The sequence below is a fragment of the Ictidomys tridecemlineatus genome, chromosome 9, assembly GCF_052094955.1.
Source record: "Ictidomys tridecemlineatus isolate mIctTri1 chromosome 9, mIctTri1.hap1, whole genome shotgun sequence".
In the NCBI taxonomy this organism is placed as follows: domain Eukaryota; kingdom Metazoa; phylum Chordata; class Mammalia; order Rodentia; family Sciuridae; genus Ictidomys; species Ictidomys tridecemlineatus.
The window spans coordinates 147,779,573-147,800,112 of NC_135485.1; the positions used below are offsets into that span (position 1 = coordinate 147,779,573).

The 20,540-nt window shown below is 53.3% G+C and overlaps 1 protein-coding gene across 1 annotated transcript in view; it reads left to right on the top strand.

Moving 5' to 3' along the window:
* The first annotated feature begins 851 nt into the window (after positions 1 to 851).
* The window catches only part of Pde5a (phosphodiesterase 5A), a 90,329-nt gene continuing 70,640 nt past the window's right edge, over positions 852 to 20,540 (top strand). Inside the window, exons 1-2 of the mRNA XM_078020754.1 lie at positions 852 to 1,425; positions 18,204 to 18,792. Coding sequence (XP_077876880.1) covers positions 1,316 to 1,425; positions 18,204 to 18,792 — 699 coding nt within the window. The 5' untranslated portion in view covers positions 852 to 1,315. The remainder of the gene's footprint in view (positions 1,426 to 18,203; positions 18,793 to 20,540) is intronic.

Here is a 20,540-nt window from a genome sequence, read left to right on the forward strand (position 1 = left end):
TTCAGAGAAACCCAAATTACAAAAGGATAATCATTAGATACAGGAAAATAAGCCCTTGTGTGGAAGGATTGGAAGGAATTTCTCAAAGTCCCTATATTATCAATCTAATTATGTGTTTCCATGGAGTGAGTAATGTCTTACATTCTTGCCAAGGGTACTTTGAAGGGAGTTTGCTGAAAGTATGTCAGCTAAATTGCTCTGGTGTATCACTGCTAATGGTGTCATTCACACATTGTGCAACATACACCCCAGATTTAATTCTGCCCCAAAATTAGGTCATTGCAAAATGCCATATTAAACTGCAAATTCGCAACAGGAAGATCAGGATGAGACAAAGAAAAAAACCAGTTCCCTATTTCTAAAACACACACACACACAAAGCACAATAGGCTACACAAAATAGGGTAAGAAGGCTGAGTTTTTCCACGGGGTATTTTTGAGGCGATGTTAATTCCAGTTAAATGAAAGTGATGGATCAGTGTAAAATTGAACTGTGCTTCCACTGCCCGGCAGCTCTGGTCTTTCCAGCTGACCTAACTGTGCAGAGGTGTCCTGGTTTCCTAACTTTGGCTGTCATTCCGGCTTTGTTTGCCTTTTTTTTTTCCTGAAAATCTTTTCCAGTTATGAGAAGGGTGTTTGATGCAACACTAAATGCCCTTAGTACTGTTAGCTTCAAGCAGGGCACAGTCTGTTGGAGGCCCACAGCTACGCCGCGGGCCTGTCCGGGTGGCAGCATGCGCCTCGCTTCTCCCCACCCCTCTCCTGGAGGGCGGAGCTGCGCCCCGTGGGCTTCCTTCCAGTGCTCCTGGGAGCGCGGGTCTGTGGTGTGATAACTAGATGGTCTGGGTCACAAGCGGCAGACAGTTCTGCGGGCTGGGAAGTCCAAGTAGCCCGCACGCTGAGCAGGGCTGCCCGAGCCGCAGCGTCTCACTTTCGCGTGGGCTCGCTACCTCCGCCTCTGGGCTCCGGAGGGGCGCCCCTCGGTGACCTTGCCCGCCCTGAGCAGGACCTCGCGGACACACCCGCGCGCCCCGAAGCCGGCGCACAGGCGCACCCCAGCGGCCGCCGCCTCCTGCAGCCGCTGCCTCCCGAGCCCGCAGTCGCCGCCGCTGCCCGGGAGCCGCACGCGGTGCCCGGTCCTCGCCACACCCCGGGCGCGGCTGCTGTGCGGCCCCGCCCTCCACACCTGGGCCTGCGGGCCTGGGCGGGGCGCGAGGTGGCCCAGGGCGCTCCCCAGGGCCGGCGCGGCGAGGCGGGGAGGGTCGCGCGCACGCAGCTCCGGGAGGGACCCGGGCGGAAGGCAGCCCCGAGCGCCATGGACCGCGCGGGCCCGGGCCCCGGGCGGCCGGACGCGGACTGGGTGGAAGCCTGGCTGGACGACCACCCGGACTTCACCTCTTCCTACTTTGTTAGAAAGGCCACCAGGTAAGAAGGATCGCCGAGACCGCCGGGCGGGAGCGTGGCCTGCCGGTCTCTCGCGGCCGAACTTCTCCCCGCCCACCACTCCGGGACCCCTGCCCAGGCCGCTGTCCCGGGAAGTAGGTCCTCAGCCCCCTGGTGTGGCGCAGACTCGACTTGAAGCCTGCACGGTCGTGAAACTAAAGCGTGGGGTTCCATCCGACTTGCTCACAAAGTTCAAACACAAAAACGTGCTTGCGACCCCTGTCCCCAAGCCCTTGGCGTTCCCCTAAGCGAGATCATTTGTTCGCATCGCGCTCGAGGGTCTTCCTTCCGCCTCCATTCCCGGGTCCCCCTAAATCCTCTTAGCAAAATCCAAACAGTTTCTGCCCCCTTTCCCGCTCCGGAAGCGCCGCTGCCGCTCGGTCCCCGCTCCTCCCCCGCGCCCCTTGTCCTGGCCGCGGGGCGGGGAAGCGGGTGGGGACGCTCCCGGGAAGCCCGCGGCCACGACTGCCCGAGTCCTCCCGGAGTAAGTGTGTCGCCTCTGGCCCCTTCCAGTCCCCGGCTACCCCGCGCGCTTTCTTCCTCTCGCTTGCTCACCCAAGGCGGCTCGGGGGCTCGCGGCGCGCACACAGGCGGGAGGGCGGTGCCGTAGCACTGGAACGGGGCTCTCTGCCCCGCGGAGACCCGCGCCCGCGCTGCCTGGTCCTGGGCCAAGCGCCGGGGCCCTGTGGGGCGGGGCGGGAGCCTGCGCGTTGGGAGGCGACGGCACACCGGGCAGTGGCGCGCGTGGGAAACGCTCGCTGAGGAGTTGGAGGAACTGAGACTGGCTCAGAGGGGCCAGAAGGGTGGAGCAGAGAGCGCGCGGCGGGCGGGTCCCCCGGAGCCTGCGGAGGCGGCGCGGGGCCGGGGCACCGGCGGCTCCCGCGCGCGGACCTGGGAGTGTGCGGCCCGCGCCCCTCTGGGGGAGGCCGCGCGCGCCTCGCCCAGTGCCGGCCCGCGGGCCGGTGGCGATGCTGGAGCGGCCGCCGGCGGGCGCGTTCTCCCTGGCCGGCACGGCCGCCGCGCTGCGGGGCGCTCCCCCGGGCGGCCCGCACAGAGCTGGGACTCGAGCCCCGAAGCGGCTGCACCTGGTCGCACCCTCCCTGGAAGCCTCCTGGAGTGTGACCCTGGGCGCCCGCGATGCTGCCCTTCGGAGACAAGACCAGGTACTTGCTGCGCTCCCCTTCCGCTCCCAGGCGCGGGTGGGGCGCCTGGGGCGCATCGCGGGAGATGCCTAGTTGGGAAAAGGACAGCGCGACGTGCAGAGGTATTGCTTGGGGTCTTAGATCCGGCCTTCTTAAATCCTGTTTTTCCAAAGAATGTTCAGAGTTAGTGTAGATTTAATATCTTTAGTTTTTCTTTTCTTTTTTTGGACAGGCCAACCCTCGCGCGGGGGGGGGGGGGCGGGGGCGGCAAATCTCACCCCGTTCAAAGTGCCCAGGCCCTCCTGTTTTGATCCTCTTTCCGGATTTCTCCTTCTACCTCCAGAATCCTGAATCCAGAGCGGTCAGAACATAACCCTGAGAGGAAAGTGGTTTCTCTATAAACAGCACTTCTCCGTGAGCTGGGGTGGGGCCCTGAGCCCACCTTCATCTGGGCAATCCTCAGGGGTCAACCTTCTACCCCAGGGCCTCTGTCCTAGTGAGGTCCCCACGGGTACTGTCACAGTCCCAGCAGTCGCTCTTTGAGCAGAGGGCAGTCTTGGAGAGGCCCCGGGACAGTGTGGAGCATGTGGGAGACGTTCTTTAGATAGATTATTAACGGTTCAGGGAATGAGCTAGTTTGTTGGTACATCAGCGTGGATGTCCCTGTCTGTTTTACTCTTGAAGTTAATGGCTTCGTGTTTTGTTATTTGTAATATACCAGGGCCCTCACAGCAGAGCCCTCTAAACTTTGAAAGTGTTGCAAAGTTGTTGTTACATTTCCTGCCATTGCTTTTTCTTCCAAGTGATATAGGATTAAAATCCCAGCTCTCAAAATTAGGATGCACTGTAAAGTTTAGATCACTAACACTTCAACCCCCACCCCCATTTCTATATTACAGTTGATGTTGGCAGTGGCAGAACATTGCATGGGGTGTGTGTGTGTGTGTGTGTGTGTGTGTGTGTGTGTGTTCTTAACCAAAGAGTTCATGTTGAATACACGTTGGAAAACGAAAGTGCACAGTATTTTAGAGCCCTGCAGGCCTTTAGCTTTAGCAGTTAGGAAGGGCTGAAGGTTGTTGTTGTAAAGAGCATAATCTGAGGATTTTGGTGTAGGCTGAGAACTCTGGGAGATAGTATTCCCGTTTGGCTTTGTACTAAATGTCATTAACTGCAGTCTTTTAAAATAAGAACAAGAAGTTGAAAATTAGTTGTTTATAAACATGCAAACTACTAAGCCCAGTTTGTTCCACACTGAGGTAAGATTTATGGTGAACATTTTCACTTCTTAGCTAAGTTTGGGTTTTTTTTTAATTAGAAGTGCAGATCACTTTGTTAGTCTTGGTAAGTGTAAAATGAAAACTGTATGTGTGATTCGGGAAATTCATGAAACAGAACAGTTCTACAGAGGCATGTGGAATATTTTAAGACTTAGATTCTTTCAGATGTCCATCAGCACCCAGAATTGCTGCAGAAGTATTTCTGCATTATTTAATCATTGCCATTGACATTCACACCTGCCTGTATCCTACCTGCACACCAAATGAGCTGCCTCAGTGGGTTCTGGTATTCCTGAGCTCTTTTCAAAACCTGTGGATTTTGGTTGTCCTTGAACACAGTCATACTGTATAATTACATTGTTTCCTGTAATTATCTTAAATACAGAGCTAAGCAGCTCATTAAAAGCTTTAGTTTCCAGCATGAAAATAGATGTTTTTAAGTAATCATAACCTGTTGATGTGCCTTTGAGGGTGGCCCTGCGAAGTGCCTGGCTGGCTCTTGCACACGGTCTGCAGTCCTGGGGCCTGGTGCCCTGCACCCGGGCCTCGCACTTGCAGGTGGAGCCTTCCTGTGCTAATGCCTCCAGCAGCTGCTGTGATTCTTGACAGCCTACGAGAATAACCTTACCTTTCCTGAGTTAGGAATCAGCCTGTGACTGTGGGTGATGTTTTAGGTCACTCGTATTGTGGGATGACATGGTTGACTTTTTATTGCTTTGTTTTGTAGCAGGCAAAAGCTGAAGAGTATTTGACATACAATGGAAATGGGAGAGATTTAGTGAGGACAGCTTTTATGACAGCGTGGGTCAAAGTCCAGAAACAGAACTTGTCCACTCCCACGCAGCTCTCTGTGGCGGACCTTTTATTTGACACTGCAAAGCTGTGCTGAATGAGTTAAGTTCAAGGTCCTCCATTTGGGATTCTTCTTCTTTCTTTTTTCTTTGCCATTCTTTTCTCATTTCTAAAACCTGCAGCATTTTTATGGGGAAAGTGTTTATATTAAACTCAGATGATGGATAAAATAAATATTGCTATCCATTCTTAAAAATGATTGTTTCTATAATTAGATAGTGATATAAACGTTTTCCACAGTGTTCAGACGAATGATTTGTTACGCGTATTCTGTTAGGCAAAGGCTCTTGTGAAAGGTTGATCTTATTTATAATATTTTACGATGGCGATTCTGGGCAGAATGGCCTTTTCTCCCTGTGCTGTGTGTAGCCGGGTCCATAGGGCCAGCTCTATGCTGCCTTCATGGCCTCTGACCTCTCCAGAGGCCAGGATTCTTCCTGCGGAGAGGAACCCACAGGCGCCCTGGAGGTAGGCAGCCCATCACCCTCTTTCTGTCCTGTCTTTAAAGTTCAGGTTCAGGCTCATTTTAGGGCCTGAACTGCATGATCATGATTCTTGAAACTCTGGAGATACAATGCAATAAGTGTTCATCGCAGATGGGTATCTTGAAATAAGCTGATTTCCTCAGTAGAGCAGACCTAAGTAGGCTTGCTGTAAAATGAATAGCTCCCTTTTCTGTTTGTGACCTGAAGATCTGTAGAAATTGCCAGTGTTTTCAGGAGGTAATTTGCACAGCACTTCAGAATCAGGAACATTTTTGCCTTTTGATTATGTTAGGCAACACAACTTCCTTTTTTGAATAATTCCACCTAAATTTGACTCTGGTTTCTAACATCATGTCTTTTAAAATATTTGAAATTTTTTTCAAATTGCGTGACAGTTGTGCCTTCACCCTGGTCTGATGATGATAAGAAGCCTCGTTTCCTCTGGAGTTGAAAACATCGGTTAGCTTGGAGCTGTGCTCCATTGCCGTGCGCTCTGAGTGATTTCTTTTGTAGACGGGAAGGCTAAACAGAACTCCTTGGCACTTATTAGTTTATACTGCAGACACTCTGGGCCTAATAATTTATTAAACCTGTCATTATAACTGAGTTGCAATTGTTTTCCTCTTGGAGCTGACCGGAGGACAGGGCCTCTCCCTGGGCAGTAGCGCAGGACCGCTAAGCCAACCTAGCGAGGACAGGTGGTGGGGACTGAGCAGCGACTCTTCTCTGTGACACTAGTGCAGCTGCTCGGCTGCAGTTTCTCTCCGCGGTGTCACCTTGGTAGGCATCTCAGGTTCTCAGGGACAAGCCTGTGAGCTACATACCTGGGAATAAAATTGAAGAAAGTCTTTCCGTGTGAGTCACTCTCTTGATATTTAGCTCTGCAATCTCATTTGCCCTCTTGGTGTCTCATCCTGAGCGCTTTGTCCATTTTCTTTGAATGTTAGGAATTTATATTTATTGCCAAACAAATGTTTAAGGCAGATAAACAAACTGAGTGTTGAGTTGATAAGAATCATTTTGTAAAGGGCTGGGATTGTGGCTCAGCACTAGAGCACTCGCCTAGCATGGACAGGACCCAGGTTCGGTCCTCAGCACCACATAAAAATAAAAGGCATTGTGTTGTGTCCATCTACACCTAAAAATAAACATTAAAAAAGAATCATTTTGTTAAATATTCTAAAAAGGTTTTAGAGGCCTTTTAAAAAAAGACAAATATTTCTCTGGCTTTTAGTTTGGGGTGAACTCTTTATTAAACCTTATTTGCCATTGTTAACTTCTTTATTCTTTGGAGAAGGGAGTCTTCCCTTAATTCTAATCAGAAAGTAATTTTTGCACATACTCTGAACAATTTTGTTATGCCTTATCTTTGGAGAAGAAAGATCCCCATTTGATCTCATCTTCCAAGTGATAATTATACAAAATGTAATTATACAAAATATAATTCTCTCCCTGTGGAACACCTGGCTGAGGAGAGAAGGACCTGGTCTTCTGAGCTGATGAAATAATGAGAGCGTGCACATGTGCACACTCAGGCACACACATGCACAGACACACACATGCACATGCATGCACACATACATAAGGCCTTTGACTGCAGAGTCAGAGGACAGCATACAGTCCATTTCTCAAACTTAAGCAACGTGTCCTTGTTGAAGAAAGACATTCTTATCAATCTCCAGGATAGGAGTGAGAAGGCTTTTGGTCACCTCCACCCACCATCTCCTTTCCATGTCCATCCATAACATAAGTAACCAAACCAGTTCAAAACTGGTCATAAGTAACCAGTACAAAACTGACTCATATCATTTAAGTCCCACAGAATTGGCTTAATTGTTCATTCAGTTGATCAAATAATCTTGCCAAGATTCTGTCTGTTTCTATCTGCCTACCTCTATCTATCCATCCATCTGTCTGTCCACCACCCATCCTTCCACCCATTCTTCATCTATCTGTCCTTCCATCTGCCCTTCCCTCCACCCACCATCTGTCCTGTCTATCTATCCATCCATCCATCTGTCCTTCCCTCCACCCACCATCTGTCCTGCCTGTCTATGTCTATCCATCCATCCATCTGTCCTTCCCTCCACCCACCATCTGTCCTGTCTGTCCATGCCTATCCATCCATCCATCTGTCCTTCCCTCCACCCACCATCTGTCCTGTCTGTCCATGTCTATCCATCCATCCATCTGTCCTTCCCTCCACCCACCATCTGTCCTGTCTATCCATGTCTATCCATCCATCCATCTATCCTTCCCTCCACCCACCATCTGTCCTGTCTATCCATGTCTATCCATCCATCCATCTGTCCTTCCCTCCACCATCTGTCCTGTCTATCCATGTCTATCCATGCATCCATCTGTCCTTCCCTCCACCCACCATCTGTCCTGTCTATCCATGTCTATCCATTCATCTGTCCTTCCCTCCACCCACCATGTGTCCTGTCTATCCATGTCTATCCATACATCCATCTGTCCTTCCCTCCACCCACCATCTGTCCTGTCTATCCATGTCTATCCATGCATCCATCTGTCCTTCCCTCCACCCACCATCTGTCCTGTCTATCCATGTCTATCTATCCATCCATCTGTCCTTCCCTCCACCCACCATGTGTCCTGTCTATCCATGTCTATCTATCCATCCATCTGTCCTTCCCTCCACCCACCATCTGTTCTGTCTATCCATGTCTATCCATCCATCCATCTGTCCTTTCTATCCATGTCTATCTATCCATCCATCTGTCCTTCCCTCCACCCACCATCTGTCCTGTCTATCTATGTCTATCCATCCATCTGTCCTTCCCTCCACCCACCATCTGTCCTGTCTATCCATGTCTATCCATTCATCTGTCCTTCCCTCCACCCACCATCTGTCCTGTCTATCCATGTCTATCCATTCATCCATCAGCCCTTCCCTCCTCCCACCATCTGTCCTGTCTATCCATGTCTATCCATTCATCTGTCCTTCCCTCCACCCACCATCTTGTACTGTCTATCTATGTCTATCCATCCATCCATCTGTCCTTCCCTCCACCCATCATCTGTCCTGTCTATCCATGTCTATCCATCCATCCATCAGCCCTTCCCTCCTCCCACCATCTGTCCTGTCTATCTATGTCTATCCATCCATCTGTCCTTCCCTCCATCCACCATCTGTCCTGTCTATCCATGTCTATCCATCCATCTGTCCTTCCCTCCACCCACCATCTGTCCTGTCTATCCATGTCTATCCATCCATCTGTCCTTCCCTCCACCCACCATCTGTCCTGTCTATCCATGTCTATCCATCCATCTGTCCTTCCCTCCACCCACCATCTGTCCTGTCTATCCATGCCTGTCTATCCATTCATCTGTCCTTCCCTCCACCCACCATCTGTCCTGTCTGTCTATGTCTATCCATCCATCCATCTGTCCTTCCCTCCACCCACCATCTGTTCTGTCTATCTATGTCTATCCATCCATCCATCTATCCTTCCCTCCACCCACCATCTGTCCTGTCTATCTATGTCTATCCATCCATCCATCTATCCTTCCCTCCACCCACCATCTGTCCTGTCTATCTATGTCTAACTGTCCATCCATCCATCTGTCCTTCCCTCCACCCACCATCTGTCCTGTCTATCTATGTCTATCCATCCATCTGTCCTTCCCTCCACCCACCATCTGTCCTGTCTATCCATGTCTATCCATCCATCTGTCCTTCCCTCCACCCACCATCTGTCCTGTCTATCCATGCCTGTCTATCCATTCATCTGTCCTTCCCTCCACCCACCATCTGTCCTGTCTATCTATGTCTATCCATCCATCCATCTGTCCTTCCCTCCACCCACCATCTGTTCTGTCTATCTATGTCTATCCATCCATCCATCTATCCTTCCCTCCACCCACCATCTGTCCTGTCTATCTATGTCTATCCATCCATCCATCTATCCTTCCCTCCACCCACCATCTGTCCTGTCTATCCATGTCTATCCATCCATCTGTCCTTCCCTCCACCCACCATCTGTCCTGTCTATCCATGTCTATCCATCCATCTGTCCTTCCCTCCACCCACCATCTGTCCTGTCTATCCATGCCTGTCTATCCATTCATCTGTCCTTCCCTCCACCCACCATCTGTCCTGTCTATCTATGTCTATCCATCCATCCATCTGTCCTTCCCTCCACCCACCATCTGTTCTGTCTATCTATGTCTATCCATCCATCCATCTATCCTTCCCTCCACCCACCATCTGTCCTGTCTATCTATGTCTATCCATCCATCCATCTATCCTTCCCTCCACCCACCATCTGTCCTGTCTATCTATGTCTAACTGTCCATCCATCCATCTGTCCTTCCCTCCACCCACCATCTGTCCTGTCTATCCATGTCTATCCATCCATCTGTCCTTCCCTCCACCCACCATCTGTCCTGTCTATCCATGTCTATCCATCCATCCATCAGCCCTTCCCTCCATCCACCATCTGTCCTGTCTATCCATGTCTATCCATCCATCCATCAGCCCTTCCCTCCTCCCACCATCTGTTCTATCTGTGTCTATCTATCTATTTACCCACCATCTGTCCTGACTGTCAATATCTATCTATCCATCCATTCTCTTACCTTCCCTCCACCCACCATCTGTCCTGTCTATCTATCCATCCACCCATCATCTGCTCTTCCCTCCACCCACCATCTCTCCTGTCTATCTGTCCATCCATCCTGCCCTTCCCTCCACCCACCACCTGTCCTATTTATCTGTGTCTATCTATTCATCCATCCATCCATCCATCGTCTGCTCTTCCCTCCACCACCATCTGTCCTGTCTATCTATTCATCCACCCATCATCTGCTCTTCCCTCTACCTACCATCTGTCCTGTCTATCTGTCCATCTATCCCTCTGCCCTTTCCTCCACCCACCATTTGTCCTGTCTGTCTGTCTATGCATCCATTCGTCTTCTCTTCCCTCTACCCACCATCTGTACTGTTTGTCTGTCTGTCTATCCATCCATCTGTCTTCCCTTCCCTCTACCCACCATCTGTCCTATCTATCTGTCCATCCTGCCCTTCCCTCCACCCACCATCTAGCCTGTCTGTCTGTCCATCCTCCCCTTCCCTCCACCCACCATCTGTCCTGTCTGTCTATCTATCCATCCATCTGCCCTTCCCTATACCCACCATCTGTCCTGTCTGTGTTGCTCTCTTCATCCATCTGTCCTTTCCTCCACCCACCCTCTATCCTATCTATGTCTCTGTTCGTCCATCTGTCTGCCCTTCCTTCCACTCATCTCCTGTCCTGTCTGTCTGTCGGTCTGTGTGTGTGCTCTTATCTCTCCGTGTGCTGTCTGCCCTCTCTGTTCTTGGTCCATCCCTCCGTGGCCTGCACTGTGTTTGCCTATTCTGTTGATTTCTCCACGTGCCCAGAAGGTTTCTTCCTGGTAGCTCAGGTGAGCATTGAGCCTCTGGTATTGGAGATATATTTTTATTCATATCAGTCCTCCCCAAATTACCCTGGCCTTGCTTGGGTCATCTGCTCACTCTGGGCCAGGCAGGCCGCCTGTAGTGTGGTCTGTCCATCATGGGTGGAGTCAGAATTCTCAGAAGAAAGTGATGTGGGAAGGCCCACAAGTTCTAGATGTCTTCCATATCTAGGGCTGACTTCCTTCTATTTTACTGTGAGTTGCATGTGAAATTCCTAGAATAAATAAAAGTAGGCATGATTTAGTCATAGTTACAGAATTTGTGCAATTGTAATACTAAAACAAATTTTAGTTTAATCTTGAACAAAATAATAAAACCACAGCTGATGCAGATGCGTCGCTTCCCTGGCAGGGTCAGTGGGCCCAGCCCAGGGCCGGGCCTTTGCTGCAGCGGCCCTGGGAAGACTTGGCTCTCTCGCTGGGTCTGTGGACAGATTGGGGCTTTTCCTCCTGCAGCATAGCAGACCAGCTCTTGGGTTTTACTTGGTGGGAAACATTTGCACGATAAGCTCAACTGCTTTGCTTCTTTATGAACACAAATGTCAACCTGTGTGCCAAGATGGCAGGGCCATTTTATTTATGGTCACTCCAATAATTTAAGGCCTGCTCTTCCACCTGTTCTTGTTGTAATTGTGATCAGTTTGAAAACACAAAAGTAAAACATTTTTTACAAAAGATTTATAGGTCTTCAGAATGCCCTTGTCTTGAACTCGGCACTTGGGCTGAGAAAGGCCGACCCAGCCCGCTCTCTCCTGGATCTAAACTGCAGAGAAGAGCTGTGCCCGTATTTGTGTGTGGATCTCAGTCATCATGTTTTTTTCAGCCGTGGTAGACTTCATGCCATGTGACTGTGACTACACATGACAAAGCCCCTGTCCCTCCCACCTCCACTGGTCAGTGAGCCGAAACCCGTGTGAGCGGTTCTGCATGTGGTTTCCATTTGGTCCCAGTAGGCCGCTCAGATGTTTTCTCAGCTGGAGAAATCTTGAAATACTAAGCAACTTCAGGCAGAGCCCTCACTTCCGTCCCAGCCAGACCCAGGAAACCGCTCCCAGGGACACCAGTGCAGAGCCTTGCAGGGTCAGGAACAGTGAGTCCACCCTCTGTCCGTCTAACCATGCTTCTCAGAAGGAGTGGGCATTGGACGGTGTCGCTTGTGTCCCGACAGGCCATCTGGCACCCTGTGGGACTTTCAGCCCCTGGGACCTGCAGGCTAAATGCCAGCAGCCACCGAGTGATGGTGACAGCGCATCTGCCCTCCGCGTTTCCAGACACCCCGAGGCCTGGTCCGCCGCTGGCTTGGGAGCCCCTCTCCTGAAGCTGTAGACTTAGTTTCTGTTTCTGGTGAGTAAGAGCCTGAGACTGGACAGAGTTCAGCTGCAGCCCCAGAACCACTGTCCTCGGAGGAGGACCAGCCTCGGCTCACTCTCTGGATTGGAGAGGACGGCAGGCGGCTTCTCCACGGGGGCCCAGGATCCAGGGGAGCCGTGCGTACCCCCTTCCCTCCCCTTACCTGTCAGCCTGACTTGCTCTTGGGTGACTTGCTGTGTTTTGCTTTGGGAATCGATGGCACCTGCAGAACAGTCATCAGCTTTGGTGGCACGTGCTCCTTCTGGTGAATGGGAATGAGAACAGTGGAAGGGAGAGGGACGACCTTCAGAGTCTTCCTCGTGGTTGGGGAACCTTTATCCATGGTCTGAAGACAGCCCCGTGGGCTTGTGTGAGCAGCTGGGGTCTGATGGGCACGTGACCCACACTGTGCTCCCCGCTTGGCCACTGGATGAGCTCTGCCCTGGCCCAGGTCAGCAAACCTCGGCTTCACGATGGAGAGAGGGCAGGAGTCAGATGGGAAGGTCCTCAACGCGCTTTAGAATGGCCTTCGACCTCAGCTCTTGACCCTCACGGGGAGAGCAGAGCACCACCTTCTCCGTCTTGGAAGTGGTTCTCCCAAATTTGAGTAGTGGATCCAGGTCCATCGTGCAAACAACATCATGAAAACGAGTAGAATGCAGATCCAAGAGCCGGGAAAGTAGCCAACCTGTCTATGTGGGTCATTTTTCTGTTTCCCTATAGATGATGTCCGTAGATTTGCACACAACTGTCCTTTATGGTCAGAAAACCTAATTCCTCTGCAGTTTGGGTCCCAGGCCTGAGGGGGCTCATGAGAAAGGAGTGGGGGCATTTTGGTGGTGCACCTGCAGACCGAGGACGTCCTTCTGGGTGATCTGGGGCCCGCAGCCCGTGCCGTCCTGTGGGAGCTCCCTGGGATCTCTCCCCAGAGCCGTGCAGGCCTGGTGCTGTGCACCCTGAGGCTGGTGTCTTTGCCTGCCTGGACGTTCCCCAGGAAGCCACAGGGTGGTCTCCAGGCACCTGTGGCAGTGCCCGTGCCCTCCTGTCCAGACGGAAAGGCTGTGGGGTGGACTTCCTCCTGGGACATGGCTGTGGCTGTCGGTGCCATAGGCGGTTATCGAATTTCCTCACTTTGGTGTGAAGGAGAGAAGTCCCCAAATGTCTAATTTATTTCTGTAAAAAAATTAACTTGGAAGAAAAACGTATTGCTTTCTGCATTGTGTTTCAGCTCCTGATCAGAAAACGACGTCACGGAGAAGCACAGTGACCTGTGTGGAGGGTCCTTGTTTTCTCGGTTTTAATTTGAAGAAACACACTGAAACAACTTTTTCCTTCTGTCTGAGGGGTTCTGAACACTTCGTGCTTTTAAGTTAGGGCTGGAAGGAAGCCCTGGTGGCGTCCCGAGCGGGCTGACCAGATGCTGATTGACAGCCAGGCTGCCCTCCCTGTGCGGGCACCTCCCGTGTGCGTCCTGGGCCAGCACTGCCGGCAGACTCTGCTGGCACTCGTGGGCATTGTCATCCTTCGCACTTTAAGGACCCCTGGGGAGATGCCGGTGGCTGCATTTCACAGAGTGCAGATAACGTGGCCAGGTCACTGCTTGGAGAGAAGTGGTCTGTGGTGGCAGTGTCACCTGTCCCTGTGCTGGGCTGACTTAGAGTGCCTTCCTGGGGCGGGAGCACAGGCTTGTGGACCCACGTCACTGGGACCCCAGTCAGGAGTTGGCTTCTTCAGGGTCTCCCAGGTGCACGCTGCTGAAGGATGTGCCTGGAGACGTTGCCCGAGTGCCCGAGCGGGCTCCGATGCCACTTGTAATTTTAGAGTGTAAAAAGTGGGAAATCTCAAATGACAGCTTAAAATAGAGTGGCTGAACGCTCAGGGACGGGGCCATTACAATTGTATTTTTAGTATTAGAGCAAAAATACCCTAAGTACAGGATATTTTCAAAGAATTTTTATCCTCTGGTGCATTATTTTAGGCAAAGGTACAGGCACATTAAACTAGTGCCATTTAATTAGTGGGTTCCATCTAATTATATTTTTGATTCACCAGGGTTATTAGGTTTGTGTTAGAATTTCTTTGCCCTGTAATTTTTTTCTTTTCTTTTCCTGCTTTTCTAGAAGCCAAGAAATATTTTATAAAACTTAGACAAAACATTTCCAGTATTTTTCCCTTTAGAGACCTCTGGAATATTGAGTGTACTTTAAGACATTTCTGTCTTTTCCAAGTTGTGTATTTTAAGATGCACAAACAGTTTGACCTTTGGTAGAAACTAGTTACTGCTAATGGGGTCCCTTATGAACACTGTGTGTGTGTGCATGTGTGTTTACAGGCATGCCTGTGTGTGCCCATGTGCATGCATGTGGGCATGTGCACTTGTGTGTGCATGTGTGTGTTCACAGGCATGCCTATGCATGCATGTGTGTGCCCATGTGTGTGCATGTGGGTGTATGCACGTGTGTGTGTGTTCACAGGTGTGCATGTGGGTGTATGCACTTGTGTGTGTGTGTGTTCACAGGTGTGCATGTGTGTACTTGTGCAAACATGTTCACAGGTGCCTGGGCATGCATGAGTTTGCTCATGTTTGTGCACTTTTGTGTGCAAGTGTGTGGTTGTGCAAGTGTGTTCACAGTGTGCTTTCCAGGTATTTTCTTGTGTGTGCACATGGGTGTGTGCACTTTTGTGTGCAGGTGTGTGCTTGTGCAAGTGTGTTCACAGGAATGCCTGTGTGTGCAGGCGTGTGTATGTGCACGTGTATGAGTTGTCAGCCTGGGTGTGGCACGTGGCCTGTTCTTGGTGGCGGGTTGCCTCCGGGGCCGTCAGTGGGCTTTACTTGGTGCTTCTCCCTGAGGCCTCTAGGCCGTCGGCATCGGCAGGTGCTGAGTTGTCCAGATGTGTGGACGGTTCCTAAAACATGGACTGCACGCTGTGGCCTTCCTTCCTGTGACAGGGTCATAATAATCTGATTTAAACTGAGGACTTGGCCGGGGGCGAGCTTTGCTTCTTCCCTCAGGGTGGTCCCTTCACTGTTTCAAAGTCATTACTGACCAGTGTCCAAGATGAAGCAAGCCCAGTGTGCACAACCCACGTCTGTCAGCACCACGGGGTCACTGCTGCTGGCCATCGTCTCATCTGGCCATTAATTGACTGATTCCGTCATTTTAGGAACGCAGACCCTTTTCGTGTACTTTGAAAGTGGGGCCGGGAGGCGGCCACAGGGAGCACTTTTTCCTTCCCGTGTGTCCTCTGTCACATTCTTGTTGAAAACACTCAAGCTTCCCATCCCTGGGATTCCCTTGATCCTGTGTTATCAGCCACCATTGGCCGCGTCATCTGAGTGTCCAACCCCCTGATGCCCAGCTTGGGGCAGCTAGTGTGGTGACCTGCCAGCTTCCCGGGGTCTGCACCCAGGCTCTGATCCTGAAGGATGCGGTGCTGCTGTGCCCTGGGAGGCCTTGGGAAGAGACCGGTGAGCTCCTGGGGTGCAGGTGTTTGTTCTCAGTCCTGGCCCCATGAGCAGGCTGGGCTGCTAGAGTCGTCCTGGAGTGGAAGGGCAGGATGAGCACTCAGATGGGATCAGACCCATCTTGGAAAAGATTCGAGACTCAGGGTCTCAATCACCACAGGACACCTGCAGGTGGGTTCTCCTGCTCCTGGACTGGGCCTGCGTCTTTGGGAGGTTGTGCCCCCGTGGGAAGGGTTCCTCATGGCCTGTACTGTGGCCGAGCTCCCCCCAAGCCCAGGACGTCTTCAGAAAGTTGGGAAACAAGGTGATCCCATGTCAAACAGCCGTGGGGTGCAGCTCGTTGGTAGGTGGGAGACAGGGTGTGGTGCTGTAGCACAAGGAGCCAGGGACGGGCATACGGCAGAGTGTGGAGGAGAGGGACCTTCGCAGGGTGCTCAGCACCAGGCTCTGGGCGTGGGTGACAAAGCTCTGGCATGGATTTTCATGGCATCGCCCCTGGCCAGGGCTGGCCTTGAGTGTCCAGGGCCCGTTGTCCTTTTTGAAGAGCCTGTGAAAGCTGCGTCAGCCGAGGGACTTCAAGCCGCCGTGCTCTCTGATGGCTTCCAGGTCGGCAGGGCAGTTGGTGAAGACCAGCTTACTCTCAGAATCACTGCGCATCACCAGTGCTTGTCGCACAGGGCGGAGTACCTCGTGGAGCTTGTGTCTGCTCCATTCTGTTTGCTCAGATGAGTGATTTAAATACCACTTCTTTAAAAGAAGAGCTCCCCTCCCCTCCAATTGGAGGGATGGACAGAAGGGCCTTCCCAGGCACCTGCCGTGGCGAGCCCCTGGGCACTCGTGGTGTGTGGGCAAGCCCTACGGACCGCGCCAGTCCGCCCTGCCTGGGGCTCGCGAGCCCTGATTGTCTTGGCTGAGCCTCAGGAGGGAATGAACAGTGCTGCCCCTTACCCAGCCCTCTGCCTCCAGGGAGTGAGCGGGGCGTGGGGATGGCCGACCCTCACAGGTGGAGACCCTGTGCTCTCGGCTTAGCTGTGACGTTGACTTCTGGGAAGGAGTTTGAAAGGGTTCCCACGCCTGGAGGCTGAGGGGGTCGCCTGCTGGAGGCCACCTGCTGGCCCCTTGACCGCGAGGCTGCATGGGTCTCCAGGGCCAGCTGGCACAGCAGTAGGGTCACCACCACAGAGCTGGACCTCCAGAGAATCTGTGCGTGTCCAGCCCTCAGGTCTGCAGCCTCGTGGCTGAGCTAGGGGTCACCCTGCTGGCTGGCCTGGACATCTTGATTGAGGGGGTCAGAACCTGGAACTTGGTGAGGGGTGGGGACGGTCAGCAGGTCCCAGTTCATCAAGGATGACCCTGAGGCTCCCAGCGGAAGATGCCGAGGGGAAGCCCGGGACGTCCAGCAGTGGACACTTTCCTCTCTGGTGGGAAGATGGCAGGTGACCCCACCCTGGCTGTGGGATCTCCTCTATGATGTGGTCTGGGGAGCGAAGAGCTGGGTTTAAGGAGAAATTTATGCTCTAGTTTTACCAGAGCTTATTAATCCGAGGACTTCGAGAAGCCCTGGTCATCACTCAGGGTCACAGCGTGGGTGGCTGGTCACGCGGTGGCCTGGGGCTCTGGGTGGGCTGTGGGAGCCTGGAACTACCTCTTCTTTGTTGTCTGAAGCCAGCGATTTCACGAGAAGCGGTCAGTGTAGGATGGCTGGCGTGGCCAGGGCGAGGACAGGACACCCGGCTAGGCTGAGGACTCGGCCTGTGTCTGAACCCAGCGCGCACCCTGCGCTGCTCTGTGCTGGGCCCGGTGACCTGGGGCCAGCCCTCGGGTGCTCATCACACGCCCCTTCATGCGTGGCTCTCAGTTGATAACCGTGACCCAGTTTCAGAGCACCATTCGGACTCCATCCCCAGGAGTCCCCGTCTCTGACGCTTGGGGACAGCGGTGCAGTGCGAGTGAAAAGTGTCTGAGGGCGGGGCTCCTGTGCAGAGGTGCGCGGGGCCGACCGTTCCCCTGCGTCCTCCTCTGCGCACAGCTGATCTTGGCTCTCCAGCTTGGTGGGTTCTGGGGCCGTCTTGGGGGCTGGCGTCGGTGCCCCTGGAACTTGCGTCCACCGGAGACTCGGCTTTGGTCCTGGCTCTGCAGGGCAGCTGTGGTCAGCTCGGCCACTGAAGTCAGCCTCGGGATTGAGACAGAGGCCTGGCAGCATCGGCCTCTCCGGGTCCAAATAAGTGATGATGTTGGCTTCTGTGTCTGGAATGGGGTGTTCTTCTGAATCCCCTGGAGTCCAGAAAGAGGAGGGAAGTATACACAGGGAAGTACCACCTGGTCAGAGCCCCCTTCTTGACTCCCACCTGCTGCTTTTCCCCTTGTGTCCGACATGTTCACGTGAGCCTGGGCCTTGAGCATGCTAAGCACACTCTAAGCACATGCTAAGAACATGTTCTGTTGCCTGTGGAGATGGGGCAGGTGGGCGCCCACTGGGTGACCAGTCAGCCTCCAGCCAGGGCATCAGGTAGCTCCTTCCCCTCCTTGTGCAGACAGTGCCAGGTGCCTGCCTTGCACTTGGCACACGTGGGCAGGCTCCGTGGTGAGGGGCAGGGCCTTTAAAGTTGGTGGACACTGCCTGCTGGCCTCTTCCCCAGGTGCAGGACAGCGAGTGCCTGCTCCCTGCGCTGGGAGTCCTCCAGGCACTGCCCACCCCCCGCCTGACGTGTGCCTGTGCTTCCCGCAGGGAAATGGTCAACGCGTGGTTTGCTGAGAGAGTGCACGCCATCCCCGTGGGCAGGGACGGCGCCCGAGGCCACCCCGAGTCTTGCTCGTGCCCCTTGCCGCCCAGTCCCCGCGCCGACAGCAGTGCCCCTGGGACACCAGCCAGGAAGATCTCTGCCTCGGAGTTCGACAGGCCCCTGAGACCCATCCTCGTCAAGGACTCGGAGGGCGCCGTGAGCTTCCTGTCCGACCCCGGGAAGCAGGAGCAGATGCCTCTCACCCCCCCACGCTTCGACAGTGACGAAGGGGACCAGTGCTCCAGGCTCCTGGAGTTAGTGAAGGACATTTCCAGCCACCTGGACGTCACGGCCCTGTGCCACAAGATCTTCCTGCACATCCACGGGCTCATCGCGGCTGACCGCTACTCCCTGTTCCTCGTGTGCGAGGACAGCTCCAACGACAAGTTCCTGGTCAGCCGGCTCTTCGATGTCGCCGAGGGGACGACGCTGGAGGAGGCCTCCAACAGCTGCATCCGCCTGGAGTGGAACAAAGGCATCGTGGGGCACGTGGCCGCGCTGGGCGAGCCCCTGAACATCAAGGATGCCTACGAGGTACCAGGGCAGAGCGGCCACGGCGGGCGGCGGGCGGCGGCTGCGGAGGGCTGGGGGCGGGGCTGTCCTGCCTTTCAAAGGCCCCAGCACCTCAGCGGCTCCCGGGGTCCCCGGAGACGGGCCTGAGGGACTGGCCTGTCCTTCCCCCACAGAGCGTGAGGGGACGCGCCCCTCTTGGCCTTGTCACGCTCGTCCTGGTCTGTGCCGTCTCCACGTGCGAGAGCTCAGGCCCTTCTGAGGTTCTGAGGTGACAGGTGCAGACATGCCAGCCCCCACCCTGGGCTTTGCTTCAGTCATAGCCCTCCTTCAGGCCCCCGTGATAACAGAGTGGTTTCTCTCCCTCCACCCTCTCTTTTAACAAGGTTACGAATGTCTTTTTGAAGATGGAGATTTTTGCTCTAAGGGGTTGCAGTGGACAGATTTGACAGTTCTCATTTTGCTACAGCGATTCTCAGGCCTTTCTGGATTCACAGGTCACTCTTCAGAGTCCTCAGGTTTCCCGTTTCTGTTCTGAATGCTTTCTAGGCAGGGCATCTTGGTGGACACTGCAGCCCTGGGGCGGGCTGAGGGGTGCCAGCTCCCGCTGCCACACTCTAGGGCCCCTGTGGACTCCTGCTGCTCTGTTAATGTGGTTAATGTGGTTAGCAGTGGTGCTGCCTTCTAACAGGTCTGTGGACTTCACCCTCAGTGCCCTCTACCCATGTGTGCCGTGGCCCACAGAAGCTGTAGCAGCCAAGAGGCTCCTGCTGAGCTGTGGGGCTGGGGCTGTTCTAGTTTCCCTGGCACGGGAAGTCCCTCAGCCCCACCATGACTCGAATAATCAAAACACCATCCCGTAGCTTTCCTTCCCTCCTTCCCTCCTTCCTTCCTTCCTTCCCTCCCTCCCTCCCTCCTTCCCTCCTTCCTTCCTTCCTTCCTTCCTTCCTTCCTTCCTTCCCTCCCTCCCTCCCTCCCTCCCTCCTGGGGACTGACCCAGGGGAGTTCTGCCATGGAGCTATATCCCCAGCCCTCTTCACTTTTTATTTTGAGACCAGGTCTTGCTAAGTTGCTGAGTCTGTCCTTGAACTGGTGATCCTCCTGTCTCAGCCTCCCAAGCTGCTGGGATTACTGTCATGTGTCACCACATCCAGCCAGTCTCACAGTCTGTGAAAGTCGTCAGAATATGAAGATGCGTTCTGAGGCTTTCTGAGTCCTCCTTCTGTCAACTTGCAGCTGTAAAAGGGGTGGTGCTCTGTAGCCATATTCCTTGAACTTACTTGACCACAGGACCTTTGAAAGGTTGTGACATAGCCATGGAAAAGCAAGAAGTGACCATGAAATAGAATAGTGCTCAGCTTGAAGGCAAGAATCAAGAACATAATCTCAGATTAATTGTAAGAAATCATCAATATTTGGTTCACTTTTTCAAGCCCATAATAGAAAATGATACAAAATGACACAGATTTGTAAATGCAGCAATTTTATTACTGACAAAATGACACAGGTCACAGATGTGTAAGACCAGATCCACCACTGAGTCCAGCTGCAGAGACCACAGGTGCACACTGTCCCCACTCACCCATCAGCCGGGCAGCCCAGGGGCATGCAGGGCCCAGCTGTGGGAAGACCTGGGAGCTCCGGTCAGTGACAAGACGAGAGAGTGTCACGGCACAGAAGAGGCTCGCCAGGTGCCGAGAGCCGGTGCACCCACGGAGCCGGAGCCGCCCAGCTCCTGACCCAGGGTCCCACTAGTGGATCACCCACGAGGA